The 27,891-nt window shown below is 45.2% G+C and overlaps 1 protein-coding gene across 2 annotated transcripts in view; it reads right to left on the bottom strand.

The window, feature by feature from the left end:
- Positions 1 to 23,315, bottom strand: part of ARHGEF26 (Rho guanine nucleotide exchange factor 26) — a 48,586-nt gene extending 25,271 nt beyond the window's left edge. Inside the window, exons 1-5 of one of the 2 annotated variants that reach the window (XM_065639813.1) lie at positions 21,900 to 23,315; positions 20,395 to 20,434; positions 18,348 to 18,493; positions 13,429 to 13,485; positions 8,998 to 9,158 (exon numbers count right to left, since the gene is read on the bottom strand). In XM_065639813.1, coding sequence (XP_065495885.1) covers positions 8,998 to 9,158; positions 13,429 to 13,485; positions 18,348 to 18,493; positions 20,395 to 20,434; positions 21,900 to 22,976 — 1,481 coding nt within the window. In that variant the 5' untranslated portion in view covers positions 22,977 to 23,315. The remainder of the gene's footprint in view (positions 1 to 8,997; positions 9,159 to 13,428; positions 13,486 to 18,347; positions 18,494 to 20,394; positions 20,435 to 21,899) is intronic. The other variant, XM_065639814.1, reaches the window with a different exon arrangement.
- Positions 23,316 to 27,891: the final 4,576 nt, after the last annotated feature.

The following is a 27,891-nucleotide window of genomic DNA, read 5'->3' on the forward strand; positions in this document are numbered from 1 at the left end:
CAGGCTCAACAGATCCATCTGTATTCATGATTGTCACAGTGATCCAGCCACATCCACGGCAGGTCACAGCACGACACGCAGGACACAAACAGCACGCCCGGGCAGGAACGCCTTGCAGGCGCAAACCCTGCCCAGCCCGAGCTCCGTCTGTCCGGCGCAGCGGAGCCCTGCAGCACGCCCCATCTCTCTGCACTGAACGCCTTCAGCTCAGGAGTCTGAGCTTCAAAAACCGCATTTAAACAAAGCACATTGACCTAGCGATTCACGAGAGGAGCCAAGGGAACATACATATATCCTCCCGCTGTGACAGCCTTGCTAAACACAGATATTTCTAGGCTTACTAACAACTTGGTGCCTTTTCAAAGCTACACATTCTTCCTATGCAAGAAAGGCAATGGCAGTTCTCTGAAACCAGACTGAGCTCTGGAAGACTTGCACTCGGTCTCAGCTAAGGAAAGTCGCTTCTTCGTCCCTTACCAGTCCCTGTACACTGAAAGGAGAGATGTCAGTTTAATAACGATTAGGTAGAGAAGGAGCAGTTCCTAGGCTGAGGACCCCAGGTAGAAAAAAAGGAAAAAAAAAGTATCTCCAAAAGTACTTAATGACAGAAGTAAATGGAAAACTGAACAGAAAGTCCTAGACCAAAAACTGGCAGAAGAGTTTTGAAAAGTAATCTAATTACAAGAGGAAAAGTTCCAAGAGGACCCGACAGCGAGTGTCTCCTCACACACCATCTGTGCTGCACTTCCACAGGAACACAGATTGACAGCACAGACATTCAGACTCATACATTTTTCAGAAAGGGACACAAAGACAATTAATTCGTCAAAATAATTTTGGCAGTTACACAACACAAAGAATACGGAGAGGACAGCGTGCAGACGAAGTTCTGAATACAAGTGTAGATAGGCAAAAAAACACCAACTAGTATTCTCTATAGAGAGAAAGTTAAAACAAAGAAAGAGTCTAATGGCCACTATTCAAGAATACCATTTTTGTAAATTTAAAATAGAAACTGAATTACCTTTCATCTGACAAACACTGTTAACACTGTCAAGCTTACACTGTTAAGACCGTCAAGCTTCAGCAAGCTCAATTAAAATCAATCACATGCACACGTGCAGTGATGCGGTTGAGATGCCACAGCAATTGTAACCGATAGCTCCCAGCCCTGGGTGCTCTGCCGTTCCTTTTACTGAACCTTTTCCCAAGAAATACACACGTTACCCCTCACTATTCCCTGACATTTGCTGTCAGTCCTGTTCACTGAGATAAAGGATTAGAATCATGATTTGTGGGGAAGAAAAAAGAACCAGAGACAGTTCTACATGGCGGAGATTGCACAGAAAAACCAGAGATTAACACAGCAAACAGCCAAGCGGCCGAAGGTGCGGCCGTGTCTTGTGTCTCCTCCGGTGAACTCAACCACCGAAGGTTGTATCAGCCCTACCAAGAGGAGCTTGAGCGGGACGGTTCTTCAGCTCCTTCCTCCCCTGGCATGCAAGCATGTGAGAATATTGCAATCCTATTATTTCAGGGAAGTCAGGGGAAAAAGAATGCATTAAAAACACCCTGCTTTACTCTAGAAAACATGAGTAAAACTCATCAAAAGAACGTATTCTCTCTACAAACTGCAATACTGACTGAAGGGTGACGAGAGCACCTTCATCTGCTACCCCTGATCTTGGCAAATGGTGGGCATTTAGGTTTTAATTACCTGGTAAAAAGAGCTGAAATAGACAGGGTACCTCTACACTACCAAATAAAACTCCCTAAAACCCAAACAAGATACTTCATGTCCTACTTCATCAGGTAATCTTTCTGAAACAATGCCCCGAGGGGTCTGCTCGGAGTAAAACATGAGACAGAAAATATTGGCAAATCAGTGACCTTGTGGGATTGTTTGTTTTTCTTTACAAAAAATAAAATCCAGCTACACAGTGTCTATTTTAATTAGCAAAATAAGTAAACACAATCATTAACACGATACAGACATCTCCTTAAAAAGATCACGCCAGCTAGTACTATTTTAAAGGGATTAAAGTGTGTCTCTGCAAAGCTCGACAAGCGTTGCAGATCTGCTGGGTAAAACAGCACGGAGGCAGGAGAAGCAACCGCGGCATTGGAACGGCACCGTGAATGACCCTGGGATACAGAGGTTTTCGGAAGAAATACAAGTTTTATGCAACTAATATTTAAATTTCATATATTCGGCACTAGAAAAAAAGAACCATAAGGACAGTTTAAGTTTTATGTTTATGGTGGTGGTTTTTGAGGATGCTGTACAACCCGTCAGGGTGACACGACAGCGAGTGCGAGTTTATTCCAGCTCCTAGTCCCACCTGGTTTTAAGGCCTGACTCCAGGCTCAGGCTCAGTTCCCTGGCAGGACACACCAGTGAGATGTTCTCCGCCTGCACAGCCTGTGCCAGCCGCAGCGTCCCCAAAAGGGACCTTTTCACCAGCTCCGAGCAGGCGGGAGGGCGAGGATAAGGACGCCTGAGCAGGGACACTGGAATCTAACACGAGCCATGTTTAATTTCACAGAGGATCGCACAAGTCAGACAGAAGCAAACTGAACAGATCCAGTTTCTTTACGATGAGCTGGCGTCCCTGCAGAGGGGTGTCTGACCTGGAGAGGCAGTGGCAGCTGGAACGGGACCTGACACAGGACTGCAGGGACAAACTGAAACCCCTTCACTCCTGTAACCCCGTGTTGCACTAAAGCACTGACTGCTCTCAGAAAACCTTTTCCGAGTTAAACCCACCCGCACTGGCAATCCCCACACAGCTCACTAGCAACAGCAGATACCTTGGCCTGAGAAATTTCTCCACAGGTACCAGCCAAAAAAGCGCTTGTCTGCTCTGGTCACACTGTGACCGCAGGTGGCAGGTCAGAGCTCCGGGATCAGCGTGCGGCCACCACGGAGGGCAGAACAGGCAGGCACACTGTCACCTGTCCCCAGCCGCTGGGACACTGTCACCTGTCCCCAGCCGCTGGGGCACTGTCACCGTCCCAGACACTGTCACCTGTCCCCAGCCGCTGGGACACTGTCACCTGTCCCCAGCCGCTGGGACACTGTCACCGTCCCAGACACTGCCACCTGTCCCCAGCCGCTGGGGCACTGTCACCTGTCCCCAGCCGCTGGGGCACTGTCACCTGTCCCAGACACTGTCACCTGTCCCCAGCCGCTGGGGCACTGTCACCGTCCCAGACACTGCCACCTGTCCCCAGCCGCTGGGACACTGTCACCGTCCCAGACACTGCCACCTGTCCCCAGCCGCTGGGACACTGTCACCGTTCCAGATCTTCCCCTGGTGTCCTGCTACAGGTAGCAAGCGCTGGCAGCAGCTCAGTCTATTTACACAGCATGAAAACACACCATAAGATGATGGATGGAAATCTCAAGTTTGGGGTATTCAATAGGTTTAAGTGAATAATTTGAAGGTAAAGGCTCATTGTATTTTCTACAAAAGCAGATATTTTCTTCAAGGCCACTTTTTGTATAGGTAATTGCCAGCTATTTACTAAATTAAGTACTATACAATGCATATATGTGTATGAAAATTTCTAAAATTTGTTAAAAAAATAAAAAGCTTTCTTAAGTTCTGTTCACCCAAGAAAATGAGCTGTTGTTCCCAAGTATTGAAGTCATATATCTAATCTTGTTTCCAATAAGGAAGGTAAATTATAAAAGAACAATCACTAGGTCAGGAATGCAAGTACCAACTGCAGGTTATTCCAAAGTTACTGTTTACCAACGCCGCTAGTCATGTGCAAAGAAACAGGGCAGGTCAACCCAGAGAGCTACTTCAGCTGCCAGAAGAACCCTCTAAACAAATAATTGCTAGTTATTAATGCCAAAGAGTTCGGCAATGAACACTGATGTCAGAACAAAACCATGGAGGAAGCAATCTGAGGAAACGAGGATAAATGCATCGTCCCAAGTCATCAATAGGATGCAAATCCATAAGTGTGTTCTGTGGGAACCTGAAATTTAAAGGAAAAAAAAAAAAATCCCCAGCATATTTTGGACTCAGTGCTGTGTGTCCTCCAGAATCCCTGGAATCTCCTGACAATCAAAACAGGCCTGATGGTCATTACACAGCAAGGCTGGCAGAAATGGTGAATTCAGCAGCGCTCTGTAACACCTGGAAACCCAAACCCCTCAACAGGTGAATTCAGCAGCGCTCTGCAACACCTGGAAACGCAACACGGAGCATGGTCTGAGTGCTCCCAGCCCTTGTTGCGGGTCACAGAGCCACCAGTCCTCACGTCCTGCTCCGGAGCATCTGGGACGCTCTTCTCCCTCTTGTTCCCATTCCTCCGTCACCATTTCCAACATAATCACTCAGCCTCACTGACAAGGAATGTCCACTGACTTTGAAATGTCCAGTATGAACGACGTTCTCTGAAAGCACACAAGTTCTCCCCAGCTCACACCTCGGTGTCACCAACGGGGTAGCCACACTCGGGACATTACTCAGCTTTCATCAAAAACTGCTAACAGTAAGAACGGATAAAATACACAGACTAAGACTACCAGTCTAGGCCAAATAGGGAAAAAGGATATTAATGACTTATATCACTGTCTTACCTGGAAATCAAATCAGTGATCTGTAACTTGCAAATAGTTCTTTTTCATTATAGTTCACCGAATCACTCAGGGTCTACTCACAGTATTTAAATTTTTATTTTTACTTTTTTTATTATATGCAGGTTGGGGGGAGGGTGGTGTGTTCAATCTTCCAAAGAAACTCAACAACCAAACTGTGCGTTCTCTACAGGTATTGTTTTTAACGCCTAGTTAACTGATTCAATACACATACCTCTTAAACAAACACTAGGACTGTATTTTCCTATGGAAAAAAGATGAAGCTGCATCATTCAAAGTATGTTGGAAAGAGGCAGAACATTAATCTAATTTATGAAGAAATGCTATGAGAAAGCTTACCTGGTTCCTAATACATACTCACACGTACAAAATTAAATTAAGATGCTCAGATAAGACATTAACCTCCTTCACAAACCCACAGGCTTCTCTACCAAAATCAAGACCCAGTTTAAACCCAGCGAGAACCCGTCAAAATATTTTTGCTTGTGTCTTTTTCTGCTAATGCTTATCTTCTGATATTCCACAAGCTTTTTGCCTTTTGCTGCCCTACTGGCAGAGAGCAACAAAATGCTCAGGCTTTCCTTTCTGCTATAAATCTGGTGATGTGACCTGTCAGACCAACTGCTGAAGACATTTCCCCCATTTCCCTGGAACTCGTCTTTCCCCAGGCAGGCTCCGGGCAAACTGACACTTACAGAGGCTGCAGAGGTTGTTCTGACTCGCACCATTGATTCTGCAGCGTTCCCAGGCTACACAGGCTTTGATTTCTGAACGAGCTGGCCCAGGGCATCCCCAGGAGCCTCCGTCGCAGGAACAGCTCTCACCGACTCCAGCGGCAATTTGTGCGATTTTGTGTTCTCTCAGTTACGACTCCCATGTTACGCACACAGGCAAACACAAAATAAAAGACTGAAGCTTTCTGAAGGCACCTTACAAGATGTTTTCATAAGCAAACACATTGTATGCTGCACAAATTATTCAGATCCGCTCTTCTTTGCCAGAGACATTCCACCGAGCTCCCGAAAGCAGAGACGGCCCTTGCTGTCTGTGTTGTGCTGCCAACAAAGGCGGCTTTGTTCCCCAGAAATGGCCTCGGTGGGCAGGAGAAGCCTGTCCGGGGGTTCTGGAGAGTGTCATTAAACATGGTCCAACTCAAAGTTCCCCGATACAAGCTATTTTGACTAAAGACAGTATTTTTATCAGCTCATATTCCTTAACTCGCCAAACTTTTCTCTGAGCACCCAAACCCACTGATAACTACACTCCTAGACTTCTACTCAGATTGTATATTTTTAAGGAAAGGCTGCTTAAAATATACTATAATAGGACAGATGCTGTATTTAATTACAATTTTATAACAAAAGGATGGGTTTTGCTACCTTGAAAATGGGAAGCGATAGTTAGCAGATACCGAGGCAGAGGTTTCTGGTTTGAAACCATTATTCACACAAATGAGGGTGTAGAAAGCCAGCACAGAGCTTGTTATAGTTTAACAGCATTGCATAGCAGGAAACAAAATATGTTTTCATTTAAGTTTAAAAATTAGTTTCAATTTTTGTTTTTACTCCAAGTTACAAAAACCCAAGTTCTTAAACCATTAGACTCTCCAGAGAGGAAAGATTATAATTTTAGGTTAGTGTGGTATTTTTCTGTTCTTTCTTACTCCCCCCCACCCCCCACTTCCTTTGAAGACTATTATCAGAAGGATTGTAAGAATTCCCCTAAACTATTGCTCTCCCCAACCCCATCTCTGCTTTAAATATTTTCAGTGAGAAATTTAGAAGTGGATTTAACGATTTGGAAGGTTTATTCAAGAGGGAGAGGCCAAGCACCCACCTCTCAAATAGCTATGAAGCCCTGCATTTCCAGTCAGCTCTCCAAAAAAGATGGCGATTAATCTCCAGTACATGATGGTTCTGTGACATCAACAACTGTCTAGCAAAAAATGGGGATAATACTTTACAAGTCATGTTTCGGGCAAGGAGAAGCCTTTAAAATGTACTATACGTTGAGAATAAGGCACAACCCTCATCCCTGCGGTGCATCCAGGCCACGTCCAGCTCTGGGGCCAGACCGCGGCCCTGGGGACGGGAGAAACAAAAGGGAGCAGGGAGGTGCAGAAATGACCCGCACAGGTCCCATGTGCAACTGTCATACAGCTCCTCAATTAGATTTGCACTCGACGCAATGCACCAAGACTCTCTCACATGTATGGTCCATGAAACAAAATCTTATTCCCGCATAAACTTCAGAAGACAAAGTCAAACTGCTGCACACCAGGTGTAAAACCCCACAGGCTTCATGAGGCTTCAAAGAAAGAAGCCAAGAAATGACATTACCATGCCTGGGAACATGAGACTTGATGAGTTCCACAAAGGTAAATGCAGGTTTAATGCTAAAGAATTCAGAACATCACCGTTTCTGCAAGGAGGAAACGAAGGGGACAAAAGAAAAGGGAACAACAACAAAAGCTGCAATGGTGGGAAGGACTGGCTTCAGAAATATTCCTGGGCTGACAGATCCCTTACCCAACCAATAGCCCCATTTCTGAAATGAGGCCAATATTCTGTTCCCCAGGGAAACAGAGATCTGTTTAAAGTTGTACAGTGCTACAGTTAAGATCAACTGGTATCTTAAGTAGGCCATGCACATCCTTCAGCCACTGTGCTTGATCTCAAACTAGAAATGAGGTGTAAGAAGCACAGACGCTATTTTTTAGTTATGTAGATCACAGTAATTCACCTGCTGACCTTGCTATTAACCAGGCTAGGATAATGAACAAATTATAACAAAGCAAAGCCTCATTAAACAACTTTTTGAAATAGAGTGTGAAGTATTCATAACCCTGAAGCACACTGGCAGCGCACATACATACGCAGGTACCATATTAAATAATTATCATCAATCGCAAAGCAGACTCTTCAGCATTTGTGTCATGTAAGGTCTGCCAACATTTCCTTTTCATTAGGCGCTATTTGTAGCGTGTCTGGTTTTTTTCTTATTGAATCTGTATGGAAGAAACTTATTAAAAACTAAAAAACAAAAGAAACCTGACCTTTAAAAGCACAGCAGATCTCCTCTTTAACAGAAGTACAAGTCTCTGGCATGAGGTGCCATGGTGTGCACAGTAAATGCCGGTGCTGTGTACTCCAAAAATGCCCCATCAGTAAACAGGGATTCGACTGCTGGAGGCAAACCCTGGCCACAGGCAGCTCGCAAGGGCAAGTATGAAACTCCTGCGCAATTTTTAACAGTCTAGTAAGGGCAGAATAAGCTTAACTGATAGACTGTAAAGATTAGGTATGAATGTTTAATGTACCAACACTTAGCTTCCCAACTGTTTGGATTTGAAGGACGCTTAATTCTACTAAAATACACTATGTTCTTTCCTTCCCTACCGATTTAGATAGAAACTAACCCCATGCCTATCCCATTAAATATGAGCTCAAACGTAACGGAAAGATGAGTCAGCCAAACTCACATGCATGTCCGCTGTTCTTTGTATTTCCCACCTTAAACTAGTATGACAGTTCTGGAAGAAATGGTTCCCACTCTCAAATGGTTACTTCAGATTCCAATAAAGAACCTGCTTTTATGTTCAAACAGGTATTAAAAGAATAACCAGACATGTCCAGTTCAGCCTACCTGCAGGCTCCCCTTACTAAACCAGTACAGCCAGAAAAGTAAACCACTCTCAACTTTAAAAATAGAGAGTATTCTGGCAAGAAAAGCCAAGATTTTGCCAAATAAGAGCAAGACGCCTCGGAGAACCAGAGTGTAGGCAAGGCAGAACCCATGTCTGCAAACACCACCACACATCATAGCACCAACCAAAGCATCACGATTCAACGAGTTGCCTGAGAGGAATATAAGAAAATAGAATCCAAACAAACAGGGACTTACTCAGATTACAAAACCAGAATTTATGATTAGCAAAATAAAACCTTAGCTGTTTATATTACATTAAATGATTCTCTAGCACTGCAGGGCACATATGTTTTGGTGCTCTCACAGAACAGAGGATCAAATTCCACTCTATTTACAGCTTATTAAAAAAAAAAAAAAACAAACACAAACCACTAAGACTCCACATATTAAGATATGCAACATTTGCCTTCTCATTCTCCAACTGTCAGGCCTACATTTTTGCTGAATGTGCCACCTTGCAGCTGTTCCTTCATTTTGTGGCAACACTAAAGACACTATTTTGTACACTGCATTTCATTACTTGTTTGAAAGACATTTTGACTACTAGCAATCAGCCCTCACTTATCATTTTTAAAAAGTACTGTGAATAATTTGAAGCTATAATTACTCAATTTAAAATTTATAACTTAAAAAATGTATTTTAAAAATAATTAGAAATGCATTGTTACACTTACTTTTTACTTGCTTCATAAACATCTGCGATATTGGAGAAAAGGTGATGGTTCTCTGTTTTGGTCATTGTGAGGCTCAGTTCCCTGGAATTTTTAAACATCCGGATCAGAATCTCCAAGCTCAGCAAATAAGAATGTTCAGAAGATATCACCTCAAATATTGCCTGTAAAGTGGAGAGGGAAAGAAAAGACTGAGTATTGACTAGGCTTTAAAAAAAGAAAAAAATTAAAAAGTGGAGGAGGGGTACAAAGAAAAGTTATTGGATTTAAGGTAGAGATTATAACAGAAATACTCATTTCTTACTTTATTTACTTAGAAATAAGTGGTTTAATAGTAGAAAAAAAAGACCTTTTCAAAAAGTCTATATTCAGCCTTTTCAATGCAACTGCAAACAGTTTGAAGACATAAAATTTAACACCAACTGTGATCACTCCCCATTCATAGTCCTGAGAAGTGGGGTTTGGTTTATTTGGGTTTTTTTAAATTTAAAAAAACCAAACCACATCTGTTTCTATGGTCTGACTGGAAGCCCCATATCATTCTCATACTGTTGACCTGCCAGTATTTGCTTCTGCTCTTTTCAAACAGCAGCTGCTAAGTTATTTACTTGAAAGATTCCTTGGGCAACAGACCTCTGCTTGCCGAGCACCTGCAGAAAAGCAAAACCCTGGGCAAAACTGGGGTTTAGCAATCTCTGAGCAGTGCCAGCAGTTGCTCTGGACAGCCCGCAGTGGGAGCGGGCCCAGAGGCAGCGCAGCGACCAGCCCCGATTGTCACCGTCACCCCAGAGCAGCCACTGTCACTTCCAGCAGCCGCTGACACACAAACGAAACTCTGAATGGACTCCTGGACTTGGAAACCCACATTACTCGTTCCACTGGAAATTTTCACCTCTCGTGTAGAAACCTATTGAGCTTCTAGACACCTTTCATCTCTCTAGGCTTTAGCTGTTACCAATCTAATAGAGTTCTGTACGTACACACATGGAAAAAAATTAAATCATGTTCATGAACTCTTTTGTCACGAGCTCCGAGTCGCATCTGTCATCAGCGCTACGTTCCAGGCATTACTACCACAGAATAACACCATCAGCAGAGGTAACATAACTTTGTTCTCAATATAATTAATGTCAATATTTGCATGTGTTGTCGCATTAGTTATTTGCAACTAACTTCTCTAAGCATTCTGAAACCAACGGAGAAATACAGACTTTAAATGTTACTGTGCAGATCTGAGTATTTAGAAAGGCTAATGAATGCCCATGGCTCTAAAAAAACAGAGACAGAGGCAGGGTCTGGCAGCCGACAGTCTCCAGCCAGAGCGCCGAGATCTCCGGGGAAACGCTGCTCTCCCCTGCCCAGCCTTCCCAATATTCCAACCACCGAGAGAAACCATACCAGGAAAAAAACACAAAACATTCTGCTGGGGACATTTGTTCATAAGATTTCTTAGAGAGTTCAAGTCCAGTGAATTCTGCTGGTGCTACTAAGGTAATAAGCATTTGATCAAACAGAGTTTCTCTTGGGTACCCTGCATCTCGGTGTTCCCAAACTGTACTTTCAGAATTATTCTTGCCCATCTAAAAAGGCTTCCTCAAAGAACTGAGATTTTCACAACAAAATAGCAAGTTTTGGGTTTCTTAGAACAAAACAAAACATCTACTTAGCTGAAGCCTTAAAGGTTTATACCATGCAAAGAAAATTTATCAACTCCACAGAAAACCTACAGGGCCATTATACTTAGAAGGAAAGGAAGCCTGATCTACATATCAGCAGCCTCTCCACCTCACGAGCTGCCTAAAAAGCCGAAGGGATCTGGTGAGATCCAGCAGCGAGGCAACAGCTACACCACGCAGGGGATTCGCAAGAATGAACCCTGCTGTGCAAGGACACGTGCAGAGGTGATGCTTAAAATCATGTTCAACTGCCTGCCTGCCAACTCCATCAGCCGCGAGAACCTAGAGAACATTTACACAGGGCAGGAAACCGGTGGCAACACAACGTCCTACGGACAGGCAGAAGGGTGCCGCGCTGTGCCCAGCAGCTCCGTGCCCGGGCTGCCGCTCGCTGTGCTGCTCCAGCTGCGCGCACAAAGGGAGGACTTACCCAACGGCTGCTCCACAGTTCCACGGCTGATTAGTTTCTACCCAGACATTACTATTATTATTGTTTTAGAGGGGTTTTGTTATGCTTTTACTGAGGACCCTCATGGACTTCTTCCAGTTTGGTAACAAAGTCATTAGCACAGTCAGAAATAAATGGGGCAAAGGCAGATACTTTGCTTCTAAAGTGTAAAGAAGGGAGAGAATATCGTTTTACCATGACCCAAACACATTTTGGAGAATAAAAAAGGACCTAAGAAACAACCTTGACTTTGACCTACAGTAACTCCCCCATTCAGGGGCTGGGGAGGCATTTCCCAGTGCCTGTGGCAGTTTCTGTGCGACAGCTGAGCCCAGACTGAGCTGCGCCTACAGGAACCGAGCCGAGCAGCTCTGGATCCCCATGGGCAGGAACCGAGCCGAGCAGCTCTGGATCCCCATGGGCGGGAACCGAGCCGAGCAGCTCTGGATCCCCATGGGCGGGAACCGAGCTGAGCAGCTCTGGATCCCCATGGGTAGTAACAGCTGCAGGATCCGAGCCGAGCAGCTCTGGATCCCCATGGCCAGTAACGGCTGCAGGATCCGAGTTGAGCAGCTCTGGATCCCCATGGCCAGTAACGGCTGCAGGATCCGAGTTGAGCAGCTCTGGATCCCCCGGGCAGTAACGCCTGCGAGAGCCCAGGTGCACGCTGCGGTTTGTACACACAGATAGGGACAGTTTCCGGTTTGCAAGAAAAGACCTATCAAAAATTATTTTAGTCCAAATCGGTCTGTCTATATGACACATTTTCTTTAGGCAAAAGACGCACATAGATCCATCTCACTAATGTGCTCTGAAAGATGGGATGTGTACAAATGCATGGCATTAACATTTCATCAAGGTAGGAAGCTAACAAATCCATTTTTCTGCAGCGACAATATATTATTATGGCAAAAATAATCTCGTGTGCTCTAAAAAGCAATTTAAAGAATAGATTAAAAATAATTGATAAAAGGCAATTTAAAAGAAATACGGCAAAACCATGACTTGGTAGTACAACTACATCTTAAAAATATTTACCTGGGCTCCCTCTGAAAGAATGGGCCTCTAATATTCAACTTAAAAACCCCACAGGCTTGAAAACATTTTGGGTAACATTAAAGCCTTTACATTTAAGAGGCATCTAAAGAACTTGTTCTCTTTGAAGGGATGTAAATATGACTCCAGGAAACATGACTAAAGGCTCCTAAAGGATCCGGCTGAAATAAATGCCTTGTGCCCCAAAAGCTTCCCAGCAGGAGACAGAAAAGCAGAACACGTGGCCTGAGCTGCTGCACAGCCTCTTCCCCGAAAAGCAAAAGAAGAATGCTGAAGAAAGGTAGCATTATAAAAAAACCCAACAAGCTGTTGTCCAAATCTCACGTATGCAATTCTCTATTTCATGTGTGAACACAACAGCTGTAGGTCATGCAGCTAAATTAACATTTGAGGTTTGCTACACACATCTGTGAACTTCCCAGAAAACCCCAGTCAGGACTCACTTGGGTACATTCACTGAGGTATGTCCTGAACTGAAATGAAGATATTGGAACAAATTACCATGGCGGTGTTTCTATTCAAAAAAAGACTTGGTTGTGGTATTTTTTTTTCCTTTTGAGGGACATACCTCAAGAACTGCAGGTATATAGTTGGCTAGGTCAGGCTATTCTTTTCAACACCTCTCATTCATTTTGATATAGGCCCTGTAAGTAAGAAGGAGGGTAAAGCAGATCAAGTGGACAAAAGGAGGAAGGAGTAAAGTGGATAAGATGACAAAAGGAGCAAAGGGGAAAGGGACAGAGAGATAAAAATTGCTGCTGTTGTGTGTCCTGTTGACAGTATGGATGCCCCTGCTCCATTTCAGCGTGAAAGGAAAAAGGTTACACCAGATCCACAGCGCTCGCACCTTCAGGATTGTTCCAAGGATTAGTTACAACTAAGCAGCATTGTACAAAGCTGTTCTTTGCTCCTCGCTGCTTTTAAAAATGTATGTGCCAACTGTCAGGTTAATTTTACACCTTCCCCATAGAGCACACAGCCGAGACTGTCTGCAGCTACCGTGGCCACCAAGCAGGCGGCATCGGCGAGGGGCTGGAGAGGACACCCAGGAACCAGCGGGACCCACAGGACACACACGCCAGCAACAGAGAGGTTTGGTTTATTGATTCTCCCTGGGGAGAGAAGACGCCTCACTCCAGGACGGGAAGCGCTGTGATGACTTATCTCCTTACCAACAAATACAGAGTACTAAATCAGGCATGCAGTGCACCCCTAAACAAACAACGAAAAATCATGTGTTACTTTAAAGAGTACCTCCTGTCTTTTTCTTTCTTCCTGGCTGATCGCTTCCGATAATCCATTCTTCTTTACCTAAAAAATAAGTATTTTTAGTGTCTTTTGTAGAAAAAAAGTGATTTTAAAAAAAAGCACCACAGGACTATCAAACCATTGCACCAAGAATTTAGCTAAAGAATCTGTCCACCTGACAGCAACGAACAAGCAGCAATTTAAAAAATAAGCCAATAATAATCTGTGACTTATCGAAAAGAACTAAACAATTTCATTAAAAACTATCCCAAGACACAAACACAGAACCAGTGCAGCAAACCTCCCTGGGTTTTGTAACACACGGCAGCATGAAAACTGCTTTCTCCATTTAATTTCAATTTCTTGACTGACACAATTACATCACAAAGGTTGTCTTCTGAGTCAGCATGAAGGACCGTAGTATCTCCATTTGTTAGACACACCTAAAGGCACAAAAAACCTCGACAGGCAGTTTGCTGGCCAAGAAATTATTCTGGAGGAGCTCCAGCTTCGCCCTTCCCAGACAGGGCAAAGTCCTGAGTAAATATCCCTACATTTCAACCCTCAGCCCTACGACAATGTCTCTTCCCATTCCACACCCTCCAGTCCAACCAGGCAAGACAAGCTTGCCCCAGCTCTCCACACACAACCACCACAAACCCCAGCCATGCCACGTTTTCCACAGCCTGAAGCCACACACTCGGCCATCACCCTTCCTGCCAGAGACCCCTGAAGCTGCTTCTTTCCTGCTGCAAATCACACGCATTGTGTAATTTAACAGAAGACCGCTAAAAAGCAGAAAGCGAAGCACCAAGGAGGGTCTGACTTCCTGCCTTTCCCAGAGGCGTGTTGACCACAGGACCTGGGATGAGGAGGGTCCCCCGGTGCGGGAGCCGGGGGGAACACCCGGGGCACCGCCGCTGTGCTCTGCCCGCACAGCACGGGACACGACACCCAACAGATGCGCTTCATCCTCCCGTTCCTCTGCCCATCTTCTCCGAAAGCTCCTAACACACTATCATCAACAGCTTTCTCTTCGTACTCCACTTGCTCCCTGGAATTTTAGAGGCTGTATTATTCCTCATTTTATTCCTGCATACCAGGCACCACAAACCCAGAGAGCAGGCTCAAGAGTAAAGATGGCAGAACAGTAAGGAGTGCTGCGCTTTGGTTTGCATGCACACCCAAGTATATACATCTATAAAAATAAAATAATCCAGTGTTTGAGCAGCTATTCTTTTGAACACAAGTTAACAGATTCCTACATCACCACAAGCACACACTTCAAAATACCACACAAGAACCAACTAGATGCCTCTCTACTAAACTATTAAAGTACCTTTCAATCAACAACCTGGAAGTTTTAGAGTATGCACTAGGAAGCACATGTCACTTTTTTCTGGAGGCAGTGGAGACCTTTGCTAAAAATACACCGACGCAGGAAATGCCTCTGAACATATCCCAGAGATTTCTGTGCTTCCTGTTAACATGGCAACTGCAAATTCCCCGTGAGGTCCATGTGGCAACTGCTGTATTCACGTTCAAAAACCCATAGCTGTGTTTTGTGATTATTACTGTGTCATATATGGGTGTGTACATACAAAGTACACATAGAAAATCCTCACATATGCAAATGGGTCAACCTTATATTCTTAATCAATGGCAACACTTCCAAAGAGGCTCAAAAATTGAGACTATTTTTGGCATCCATCCTATTTTTGAGGTGTCCAAAATGTTTTAGCTGAAATAGCCTAAAAAACACACTTGTGATACCATGCAACCAAAAACTTAATATAAGCTTAATATAAGCTACTAATGTCCGATGGTGACACCAGACTGCTTTGCTCCAGCAACTCAGTTCTGACTCATTCAACCATGGAGATGAGGAGGAAACAATGAAAGAACAACAGGTTGACTCTGTGGTTACGTACAAGAAGTTCCTCCAAAGTAAGGAGGTGCTGCAGGGGGGAACTGACCAGAAGGATTTGTTTGAGAAATACAGTAGAGTGGCTACACCATAAACCAAATCAATATAAACATTCAAAGTCCACCGGTGAGATGCTGTGGTCAAGCCCGGCACAGATTGCCCAGGGAGCTGGGAGATGTGACAGAGCCTCACTGACACAGTCTGGGGGGGCTTGCTCTGACCGACCCTCCTTGAGCAGGGCTTGGACAAGACCATCTCAAGAGGTCCCTTCCAACCTAACCGATGCTGGAGCCTGCATTTGCTGGCAAGTAAATTAATTTAAGATAGTGTACAAGCTAGTATCACTGCCTGTGATCTGCTGGAAATTCCTCAGAAATACCAGAAGATGCTTTTGGACTCCATCTTGGAAAAATTTGTTATCCTCCCTAAATCAAATTTTTAACTTAACAGCTGAAGGTTGGAAGGAACAGAGGCAGTAGATTAGCCAGCTCTTTACCTGGTCATCAGCTTAGCTACTGCTATCTCATCTGTAAGAGCAATCTAAAGAGGAGCAGAGGAGATTGAAAGGAACTGGATTTCAACAGCATCCTATTTCAGAGTCTTTAAATGTTCTCTGAAAAGCTCAGTCTTTATTTCACGTGTGCAGACACTGCAGAAGACAGAAACACCCTTTTTCAAATTATCCTTATCGTGAAGGATTTGACGATTCCATACACGAAGGTTTCACTGCCTCCCTCAAACAGAAAGTCTGGTCAGATCTGCATCAGCTGTCAGGCCTGTTCGGCCCAAGGATCATCCTGCAGAAAGAGCAGGTTCGTTCTGCTGCCTTTCCCTCCATTTCCTACCATAGCCACCGCTAATAAATGCCGTTAACATATTATTCTCCTTTCCTAACTTATGTTGACACTCAATACTTCGACATTTTCCAGCTGACCTCCTGTTACAATTCCATACTCACTTTGTAATACACGTTGACAGCACGTAATTTTTCCAGACTTATAAACACAGACACTATGAGATTCATGTTTTGTTTTCACAGTTGACTACCTTTTCCGATACACTCCTCACTTCCAACCTTGTAAATCAAGTAAAGACACTGAACAAGTTTGCTGTGCTAGAAATCATAAAAACCAAGTTGGTTTATGTATCTGTAAGTATGGCATAGGAATGGTTCCCTTGCTGGGATGTTCTTTATACTATTTGGGTCTCCTGACAAATTAGTGTTATTGAAATTATTGTTATTATTACTGAATAGCATTCCTTCCAAAATACCTCAGCGGTTGAACATTTAACTGCTAGTTTGCCTAGAAGGCAGGAAAAAAAACCAATTTGACTTCATTAGAAAAAAACTCTTCTGCAATATGAAGCAAATTAATTACATTTAAAGTCCTTGACTTGTTGAAAGAAAATCTAAAGCAAATATTTTCAAAACCACATTGTCTTGCCTTCTTTATAATTATTGAATCAGAGAGATTCATATTTCAATACTTTAAGGTGCAAAAGGTCATCAACACCTGTAAGACAGCTCTTCCAAACTGACAACCTGAATAGCCTTAGAAGATCTTGCTGAGGCTGAATGGCTCACTGACAGGGATATACACAGCCGAGGGCCCCAGATATTCCACGTGATCATGTCATGTAATACTAATCCTTTCCTACACCACACGTAGAGATGAGGTTCTACAACATTGTACAAGTCACATCAACAAAAACCAAAACAATCCCCACCCTTTCATTGTAGGGATATCCCTCCAGAAGCCACAGAAATGATCAAAGGATGAAACCCACCCCAGAAACACAGAACTTTCACAGTTCCTCTGGTCTCAAAAGCACGCGCACTAGGAAAGCCTGTAGAAATACCAACCAGTACCACCAATTTGTCAGCTTATTAGCAGGGATGCTAGCAAGATTACAGTACTGATTAAAACAGCTGAATTCTACTTTCTTTAACAAAGCTACTATGAAAAAGCCCCTGCAGATGCTTCACAGACCGTGCTCAGGGTAACAGAATACCACCATCTGAAGACTTGGCTTTAAAAAATGGTTTTGATTAAATATATGCAGTCAAATCAACTTCGGGTTGGCTTGCAGCAATTTAAAACAATTCAGCAGAAATTCGTTTGTAACTAACTGAAGCTTTTCCTTAGTATAATTAAGCAGGACCCTAAAATGAACTTTCACAACTGCGCTGTATTTATGTAAAAAAAAGACCAGCAATTGTTCAGGACTTCCATGTTGCTCTTATCAAATGAAAAACAAAGCTTAGTAAAAAAATGAACAGCATTAAATCCTATCTAAGATTTCGTCCAAACCACTACAATCTATCAAAAGGAACTAGAAAGTACGGATTTCACTCTTGAGTTTAAGAGGTGCTGGGAATTAAACCTGTCTTTTCGGGCTTTCTGATAGTGCCCCGTTCCGAGCAGACAGACACAATAACGTACACTAGGCACAGACCGTAGCTCTTCCAGGGACCCGCATCTGAAATGCACCTTACTGTGTAAAATTATGAAATAGTAATTCCTTCATACATCAAAGCTGCATTTAATTTCATCTTAAACTACACCCAATTCTTTTTCTTGGTAATTTCAAGTCAGATAGGCTCACCGGTCTGTTATGGGGCCACACGAGCCTACAAACACTTGCATTAGCAAAAGGGAGGTGTCAGGTAACCAGGGGAACTGATTCTGGCAGGACCATCAGCCTATACCTACTAAAATTGACCAAACCCCCACGATTTATGCTTTCTTTAAGCTGTTGAAGTTACTTCACATAAAACCTAAAAAAAAAACCTACATTGAGACCTCTGGATTTGGATTAGTAACGTCTGAATAGTTGCAAACTTGTCAATAAAAAAAATATTTGGAGATACCTCACACTTTGTAAGGGCAAAGAAGATGACAAACTTCAGCCAAGATCTCCAGTAGCAAGTAAAAAGACTTGTTTCAGTACATTCATAGACAGTCTGTGTGTGGCTATACAGCGATCAAATACTCACAACAGACAGTTGACTCCATGTTGATCTCAGGGGCTTATAGTGAAAAACAACCTTTTCATCCAATTTCTGCTCTCGGGGCTCAGACTCTTCATCAGAATCTATGTCCAAAGCTTTTTCTTTATAGTTCTGATATAATACAGCGTTTTCTATAAAACAACAACAGTATGTCATTAATTGCTAGGAAGTTAGCTTAGTTGCTTTCACAAAAATTATAAGTAACATTTAAACAATGAAAGAAACGAAAATGTCACTGTGCCGTTCACAAACTCCAAGAGACAAAGATAGTATCGTATTTAGGATGGACAATGGTGCGGTGCAGGAACAATGGATCACTGTACCACTACCAAAAAGATCCACACTGACTGAATTAAAGAACAGCTGTGTCCTTTGTCAAGAAAAAACAGAAAACAATTTTTTCTTCCTTGGTTTGCTGTACAGTGTTTCATAATTAGCCAGCAATTTAGAAATGGAACAAGCGTGTCAGTAGAGCAGAGTCACTAATTTGGAGGTCTAGCTATTTTAATCTACAAGACCATTTTAAGTCCACTGTCCATGCCAACTTCTATTCTGTCAGCTCTAAATACTGTCTTCACACTTCACTAAACAAGGAAATGATCCAAATTTCAGAAATTTGAGGTCAGAACTATTCCAAATAGAATAAGCATGAGGCCTATGAACCTTAAACCAAAATACACTCATTAGATATTTCAGTACTGCCACTATTAACTCAGTAATATCAATGGCAACGAAACGCAGGTGCAGAGCACACCCTTTCCATTTCCCACCATCCCTGACCACACACCCTTTTCAAAAGCAGACAGAAAGGACAGAGAAACTCAAGACCAGAATAACCTACAGATGGATTAAGCTGTTAAGAAAGCAAGCTCTAAAAGGTACTTTAGAGACGGGCCAGGCTTTGGGCAGTCCCCAGTTTTCCGCTAGAAAAGCAAGTGAAGGCAGCAGAAGGTCCAGCTGCAGCTCCCGAGCTCTGACCCGGGCTGGGTGGGTCTGTTCCACCTGCTCGGACCTACAGCCCTGGCTGAGAATTACACAAGGTTTGGCCTTTTGTGTTTGTTCTCTGGAACGCATCTTTATACACTTTTAAGACAGGAAATCGTGTACAGTAACTGAATTCTGAGAGGCATTACAGAGAAAGTTTTTAGTTGGGATGAGTCCAAAATAAAGGGAAGCCACTAGAAGAGAATCTAGAAAATGTCATTAGGAGACTGTGTGAAAAGATGAAAATAAGAGTAAGATAGGGGTGATGCAAACAGAACAAAGTGGAAAGTTTCAGAAATGGAAACAAGAGGAAAGGAAGATAATAGAGCAGCTGAGATGACCTTAAGGAGGCATTAAGCAGAAAAAAGCCAAGAGAGTAGCAGCTATTATAATGAAAATTCCACGGACCTGTAGCCAGGAAAGAATTTTTTTCTTGTTGAAATATCGGGAAAAGAAGCAAAGTTGGCAAAGCCCACAATTAACGAGCAACATACAAGAGCAGACACATGGACAATGTTTTTCTGACACTTAAACCTGAAGCCCAGAAAAGGATTACAAAGTTATGGAATTCACCCCAGCACCCTTGACTTATGTGTGACGAAAAAATAGCTGCATGAACTCGGAGAATAACGATTCAGGTGTTTGCTGCAGGTGAGGAGCCCAAACCTGTAAGCTGATCCACAGAAGCCACGAGTTGCACCTGGGGACAGTGCAGGGACCAGGCAGGAAAGCGGCCCCAGAGCAGGAACAGCCTCAGCTGTGTCACTGTGCAGAACTGAGATGGACACAGCCACCAGTTCATCTTTTAGGAGGGACAGGGGTTTAAGTTGAAAAGAAGCCCTTCAAGCCTTTTTAGCCTGACATTCTGTAGTCTTTAAAATATTCCCTAAAGTATGTCTAGGGCCAAAGTTATGGCTCCCTATTTTAGTCAGTTTTCTGAAATCAAGGTACTTATTCTTGGACTACATATGAAAGGTGTATGTAAAATGATCCTGAAGTCAATTTCTCTTGTGACTGAGCATAGAAGTTTGCACAGAAAAGGTCTTACCTTCCCCATCAAATGTCCCTTGTCCTTTCAGCACTTTCTTCTGACAATTTTAACAGGAAAGAGATATATGCACGTTAGAAGAATGCAAAATAACCAACAGTAACAAGAACTTCTATTTATTTGATATTTATGAAGCAAATAACAGTCCCTAACCTATAAACTTCTGATATTGGACAAGTATTCACGAAAACAATTGCTCCATCACAGAAGGTGAAAAGTTACTCTAGTCTTCTCTCGTGCATTGTTCATGTGCATTTGTCCCAAGTGTCTCACGTTTCCTATGTTCCAAGGGCACAGCACACCAGCTTTCCCGGAGCCCCGGGAAGCCGTAATCCATTCGCAGGACCGAGCGGCTGCCTCTCCCCTGCCCTCTGCACAGAACAACCGCACTGAGGATTCTGTAAACCACCCTTTTGAGACCAAAACAAACCTCTGAAATAAACCAGCTGGTTTAGTGTAACAAGTAGCTAAGAAGTCTATTTAGAAAAAAATGCTAGTAGCAAAGAGAGCCTTGTGTGTAAAGACAGGACAATGTCATGTCCTCCTATTTTAAACATAGCTTACTGTTAAAGTCTACTACAAACCCAAACAAACCACCTCCCTGCTCAGCAGTTCACCATCGCAGCTATTGCTATTTCACCACCTGGAGCATTTTCACAAAAGCTTCCATAACCATCATTTTTAGTTTGGCAGAAAATGGTAATAAAGCTGATCATTATTTTAACAGCTATGGCATTAGCCCTCAGCCTGGAGTACTTTATTACGCAATTCCAAATACTCTGCAGTATCTACTAATATACTTTTTCAAAAGTAACAAATTATATTTTAAAAAACGGAAATACAAGATTACAATATGTTCAGATAAAAGAATATTTTCAGTAAGTCTTTATAATTTAATTTTAATATGTTAACAGTATAAACCTACTGCTCCTAAGGGACTGCAATCAAGAATAAAAACAGGCATTCTGCTTTCACTTGCAGGCATTAAAATTAAGCTACAAAAAGATATCTGCAGTGGCCTCTATAATTTAAAAATCGCTCTCTGATTTTGGAAAATATTTCTATAGTAAAGTCTCAGACAGAGGAATGAGGGAGGAAGTTCATCGTTTTGTCGGCCTATTTACTCTATCAGGCAGAATTCATTAAGCCAACGCCTCTTTTTTTTCCTGTTTACGACTTTCTGGGAAACAAGTTTTAAAACGTCAATTTGATTGTGAAAGAAAAACCTCCATGTGCTGGGGAATCCAGCAGGAAATGCAAACACGAGGCTGCCATCAACACATTTTTGACTTGCCCCGATTTCAGCAGAATCCCACCTTTGAAGCCTCGGCCGCTTCACTTCCAAAACCACACTCGGAAGTGATGTGTGCAACCCATCAATACCTACAAGAAGTTTTGCGGCAGTAAAAAGCAAACTGAAAACATTGAAAAAAAACCTGAAAAAATCATGCTCCTGTGTAGCCTACACCATTCAAACCAGCACGTCACCAACCGGCACAACTCACCTTTATCCTCCCCAGACTCGAAAATTTCTCTTTATCTTCAACAACCACTTTAAGTACAGGCTGGGACATTCTGTTTTTCTTCTTAAAATCCGAAGAGCCGTCGAAGTCCACGCCGCTGACCACGGCTCTGCGGTAGGACGTGGACCTCAGGCCTCGCCTCAGGGTCCCCGGGCCGTCCGTGTCGCCCTCCGCCTCGTCCTCGCCCTCGCCCACCAAGGGGGGGCTCAGGCTCTCCACCATGCTGCGCACCTTCAGCACCCTCTTGCTCGCCGACGCATTCTGCCCGTTGGTTTTGCTCGTCACCTTTGTTTCAGAAGCCAAACTCTTGGGGATGATCTGCTGCGTGCCCACCTTGAGCGCAGCGGGGCTGTGGGTGCTCAGGACCACGGGCTGCTCGGCGGGCTGCTCCGGGGGGGACACCGGCCGCTGGGGAGCCAGGCCTTGCTCCGGGGACATCGCCGGGGAAACCGTGGAGGGTCCCAGCGACACTTTTTCTGGTATTTTGGAAACCCGGTCGCGTTGCAGGGGCAGCGCTGGTGCGGCGTTATTTCTGGGGGAACGTGCGCTGGCAGCGGGCGAGGGCTGCGGGCCGGCTGTGCAAACAACCCGCTCCTGCTGCGGTGCGAGCGCTGCCTGACTGGAGATCCTCGGGGGATGGCCCGGCTGGCCGCCCGCTGAGGGAATGGTGCCGTTGGCAGTAAAACCCACGGAACTGTTGGAAACCAGAGCCAGCACCTGGGAGGGCCGCTCAGGAGACAGCTCTGGGGACGCGGCTTTGCAGGCGGGCGGCCGTACGTTCCCGTTGGACACCGATCGCATGCTGGGAGCAAAAAACGCGGGGCGGCTCCGGAGCGCTCCGCTGCCCGGGCAGGCGCTGGCGGTGCCGGCGGGCCGAGGCACGGGGAAGCCGCACCTGTCCTCCACGGGGAAGTCGGTGACGAGCACTCCGCTGGGGCTCTGGTAGGAGCGGGGCCGCGGTTTGCTCCAGGCGCGGGGCTGCGGCCGCGGGGTCGATCTCCGCTGCCACCGCGGCGCCGCGCTGTCCCGGGAGAGGTCCGCCTCGCCGCCCGCATCCATCGCCCGCTGCTCGGGGCCGCCGCGACCTCGGGGCGGCGGCAGCAGCTCCCGCCCGGCGCCGCTCTCCGCCGCCCGCTCCCTGCGGTTGGGCGAGGGGGAAGCGAACGGCAGCGCCCGGCAGGGCCGCGGCGGGCCGGGCAGAGGCAGCAACAGCCCCGGCCCGCGCTTCCCGCTGCCGCCGGGCGCCGCTCCCACCTGCCGGGAGCCCGCGCTGGGCCGCCCGGCGGCGGGGAGGGGAGGGCCCGTTCCCGGTCTCGGGCCCGCCCGCAGCGCCCAGGGCCTCACCTCATGGCAGCGCTCCCCGGCGTGGGGGGCACGGCCGCCTCCCCGCGCCCCCTGCGGCGCCGAGCCCTCTCGCAGCCCCTACCGGCCCCTGCGGCCGCGGCCACCGCCGTGCTGCCCCGGCGCGGCCCGGCCCCGCCGCCGGCCCCTCCCCGGCCCTCCGCCCCCGCCGCCCGCAGAGCGCGGGCAGCGCCGGGCGCGCAGGTAGCGGGCGGCGGGAGGAGCCGCGGGCGCAGCCCGGCGGGCAGGGGCGGCGCTGGGCCCGCCGGCCCCCGCCAAACGCAGCCCGGGCAAAGCGCGGCGGCTGGAGTCAGCTCGGCAAGAGCTCAACTAACTCACCTCGGTGCCAACGTCCACTCGTGGGCTGCCGTGGGCAGGACCCACCTCTGGAGCCGTGCTGGTGCGCAGGGAAGCAGAGCGGCCTCCAGGCCTTTTTCCGACCCCTGCAATCCCGAATCATGACCCCCCCGGGCTTTTCGCTGCAGGAGCAAGGACAAGGTTCGCTTTTACACCTGCCACGTGCCCGTGAACAGGAGCGGTGTCCAGCGGTGCCATCCCGTGTGCCGCCCGCACACCTGCTCGTTAGTCTAACGAGGTGCTGGACTTGGCCAGCTAGGGCTGTTTATGGTTTGCTAATGAAGCGCTGGGGCACAGCTGGGAAAAGGAGCAGCTTTTGGTAAGAAAACAGGGCATAAACCCTGAATCTGCTGGCAATTCTGACTAATAACATCACCCTGAAAACCTGTGCCCCTAAAAATGTTGAAACTTAACTGTGACTTGTGTACATTATATAAACACAGATAAAAGGAGAACAGAGTAGGTTTCAAAAAGCAAAACAGAAGCCATGCTTGGCGTTTCTGCCAAGGCCCCGTCCTGCCGCCCGGCCAAGGCCACCGCTGCCCACACCGCGGGTCCCTGCACCCGCAGAGTCCCTGAATTCAGCCGTACAGACACTTCTTGTGTTCTATTACATTTAGTAATGATTACAACGTGCGCTTACTTCACTATCTGCTTCTCTGCAGTTAAATTTGTCTCTACCTCTGTTGGAAAAACATAATTATCCCTATGCTTTCAAAGCCATCTTGTCGCACTCTGTGGACAATTTAGCATGAGTAATTATTCAGCTCTGTCACGTTGGATACATCAAAAATCATTTAGAATGCTTTCCTAGTACTGAACCACAAAACTGAATTATTTGTCAGGCTTCCCTCAAATGCATAAAAGATCAACTCTAGGCGTGATTTCTGTTCCTGTGTAATGCATCTGATGGGCACAACAGAAATACCTTGAATACCTGAGGATGCTCCAGTGCAGGCCCTGCCTTCGTGGCCTGGGACACTATACAATCCAGAGGCCTGGAGACGGCACAGTAAAGCACCAAAGGACAGCCCTATTCCTGTTAATCTCTGCCTTTGCTCTCCGGTTTTGTGCCGCCCAAATTAGTGGTGAAACATCCAGGTCATTTACATCTAACGGAGCTTCCGGCAGCGGTGAAGCAGCTGGGGCAGCGCGGCTTTGTCAGGCTGAGCTGCTTCCTCCCCCTGGCTGAGAGGGCACTTTGCTTTCATTACCTGCAAGATGCCAGCTTGATTTCACCACAGATTTTAACTGAAAGGAAGGAACACACACAGCTTTGATGTGGAGAATGGGCCTGGGGCACCGCCAGCACCACAGCACAGGGCAGGTGCCCCCTGGCAGCCCCCCAGGCCTTACCCAGCGCTGGAGACCGGCTGGGGGGCTGCAGGAGATTTTGGGGTGCAGAGCCAGCCCTGCACTGAGCAGCTCTGACACAGGCGGCTCCTCAACAGGCGACGAGCTCTGTCCTCTGGACAGGAAAGCACAGAGGTTTGTAACACTGCTCAAGTCCCTACGGTTGGCAGGAGCGAGGGGGATAGTTCATTGTTCGACCAAAAACCCCACTGGGTTTCTACTTGGCAGATGCCGAATCCTGAAGTCATAACTAGGAAGTTTGAAAGCTGAGGTGACGATTGTATTTGTTGCAAGAAAGGAATTTAATCAGAAAAGAGGAGAGAACTATAACCAAGACAAGGGCTGTCATCAAACTTGATGGCAACTATTGCAAGGGCTGTGGAACCGATCCCCCCGAACAGACGTGTGAGCCTCATGGACAAGAATTCACTGTGGTGCATCAACACAAGCCCGACTTCTAGAGTGCAAATTGTCCATCTCACGTTCAACAAAAGAACTTGCTTATTTGAGGCTGAGCACCCACTCAAGCTCCTGGCTAAACTCAAAGGGAGAAGGGGCAGAAAAAACATAGTTAGATTTTTAATTGTTCTCTCCAAACTTGCAATAGTTCATATATCAGTGAATCATAAAAAAACAGAGTAGGTTAAAAGTGCTCTATTATCTTTTTAAAGATACTAAAATCTTTATTTATACTAAGCCTGTTTAGTAGGTAGTAAGCAATCAGAAAAAATACAGAAAAAAATGTAAGGCCCAGCCAACCATGGGTATGCACACATAAACTTCAGATGCATTAATTCTTCTGCCGGAAGAATCCAGGCAAAACAAGTCTTACTAAGAATAAAATTAAGCAAAGTACAATGAAATTAAAATTGACAAATTAGTATGTCTCACAAATGAGACAAAACTTCAAATTGCCACACCAGCCTCAAACAGGCGAAGCACACAAGGAGAAGCCACAGACGTAACCTAAAATGCAAGTTCAGTTGTCACTTAGGATTTCACAGCCTATGCATTAATCATAAAGAAAAGTCACACACAGGATTATTTCTCAAATTATCTCTCAGCTTTCCACATGAAATTGCCAAGGAATTGGATATAGTTGCAGCATATTAACTCGTAAATCCTAATTATTAATAACTGAGCTAATCAGCTTTTACAAGATTATTCCCTTCCACATACTTATTAAGTATGATGCAATTATAAGAACAATTTTTGTTTCTGAACAGCCACCTCAGTGTTCGATTTCATACACACTAAAAAATAACTACAATAAAATTGCCATCATAAGAAAAGTAAAACCAACTACATATTTTAAGAGAAGAAATACAATTAAATGTAGTTACTAATACCTCCTACAGAGCGAGGTCTCAGTATAAAGCCCCTGAGGTATTTTCTAGATGTGTGACGCTCTCAGCCGAGCCTCCACTGCACTCAGGCCAATCCAGTTAGTGACCTTGAGCATTTACTAGTGAAAGGTTTAAGTCAATCCACCATTTCCTATCTAGTACAAAGGATCTAAAAGCCAGTGTTATGAATTTGCACCAAAGCAGAAAGCATCTCTGTCCCTGCCTGCCGCTGACCATTCCTTCATATCTAGACTATGTTTATCATAACCAGCAGGAGACAAAGATTAAAAGACACGCACAGATATCTTCAGCAGGGAATGCGGTTATTCCTTGAAAATCTAACAAGGAAAATGGCAGATTATTCACCTTTTCCACACATCCAAATCTAAAGCATACATTTCCTCTTTGTGAAATCAAAGAGAAAACACATTAGTGAGATTGTGGCTTTATTTGTGAACTAAATGCCTGTTCTTCACAGCCCCAAATGCCGTGCCCACTGTATGTGTCCTGTGGGAGAACTTCTAATAGATGGCAGTGTAATCACTATCGTACTCTACATATTTTAGGTATATTAAATACACCATTTTCTTCTCTGCAACTCAGTACAGCAGAATTGCATCTTCTCACTTAGATACAAATGAGAGACTGTCTCAAGGTAACAAGCCAACAAGTGACAGTCAGTGAGGCTGAACACAGCTTGGAAACGTTACAGGTTTTAATAGACAGCTTTTTGTAAGATCCTAATGTAAAAATCAAATGAAAACATTTATGCAGTAATTTATGGGAGATGTCTAAAAATTCACGAGTTGAGACTGTTCCTTCTGGCAAACAACAGAAGAGGAACAAAAGTACTTGGACACTTCGTATGTTCCATTTCAAAAATGTTTAAATCTATCATCAAGCTCCGGGCTGTGTCTATGCTGTGTGCTGGGCTATAGCTAAATACCTTGAGATGTTCAGGAAACCCCTGCAGTTTGCTGTAACATCTGTCCCCATCAGTCCCCATGGGCAGAGAAGGGGGTGAAGGCTCTCAGGGAAGTGTCTCACTGCTGTTTAATCTGCAAAGAAATCGACTGTGTATCCCAGCTGTATTAACTGGCAGCTCTGAAATAGTAATATAAATAACATTCTTTTTAAACTCTTTTCTTGTCAGGACTTGGGCTGGTCTGTTTACAGGCAGCTGAAAAAGAGCCAGCTGTTCTCAGAAGATTAGTGCAAGTCTCAATCTCATAATTAGTGTGCCCAAAGGAATAAGACTCTGAGTGTCTCACAAAAACCCAACCCCAACAACGGGAGTGACAGAGGTCACTGCAAACCGAGGGAAGAGCACCCTGAGAAACAAGACCTGAGGTAGCGCTGCCTCTTGATTCTTGTGATGGAAGTTAGGGATGTCTCGTCTACAGATCACAGAGGTAACCCTATGTTCACTGGCCCTGCAGCCGATACTCCTGCGCACCCCGGTTCCTGGACAGCAGCCCCTCCTGAGCGGCAATTCGCGCACATCACAAGTGGCTCCAGACGCCCGCTCTGGGCAGGGAAACCCGCAGCCCCCGCCTCGGCACAGCTGCTGGGCAGCT

Source organism: Caloenas nicobarica, chromosome 8 (genome assembly GCF_036013445.1).
Source record: "Caloenas nicobarica isolate bCalNic1 chromosome 8, bCalNic1.hap1, whole genome shotgun sequence".
In the NCBI taxonomy this organism is placed as follows: domain Eukaryota; kingdom Metazoa; phylum Chordata; class Aves; order Columbiformes; family Columbidae; genus Caloenas; species Caloenas nicobarica.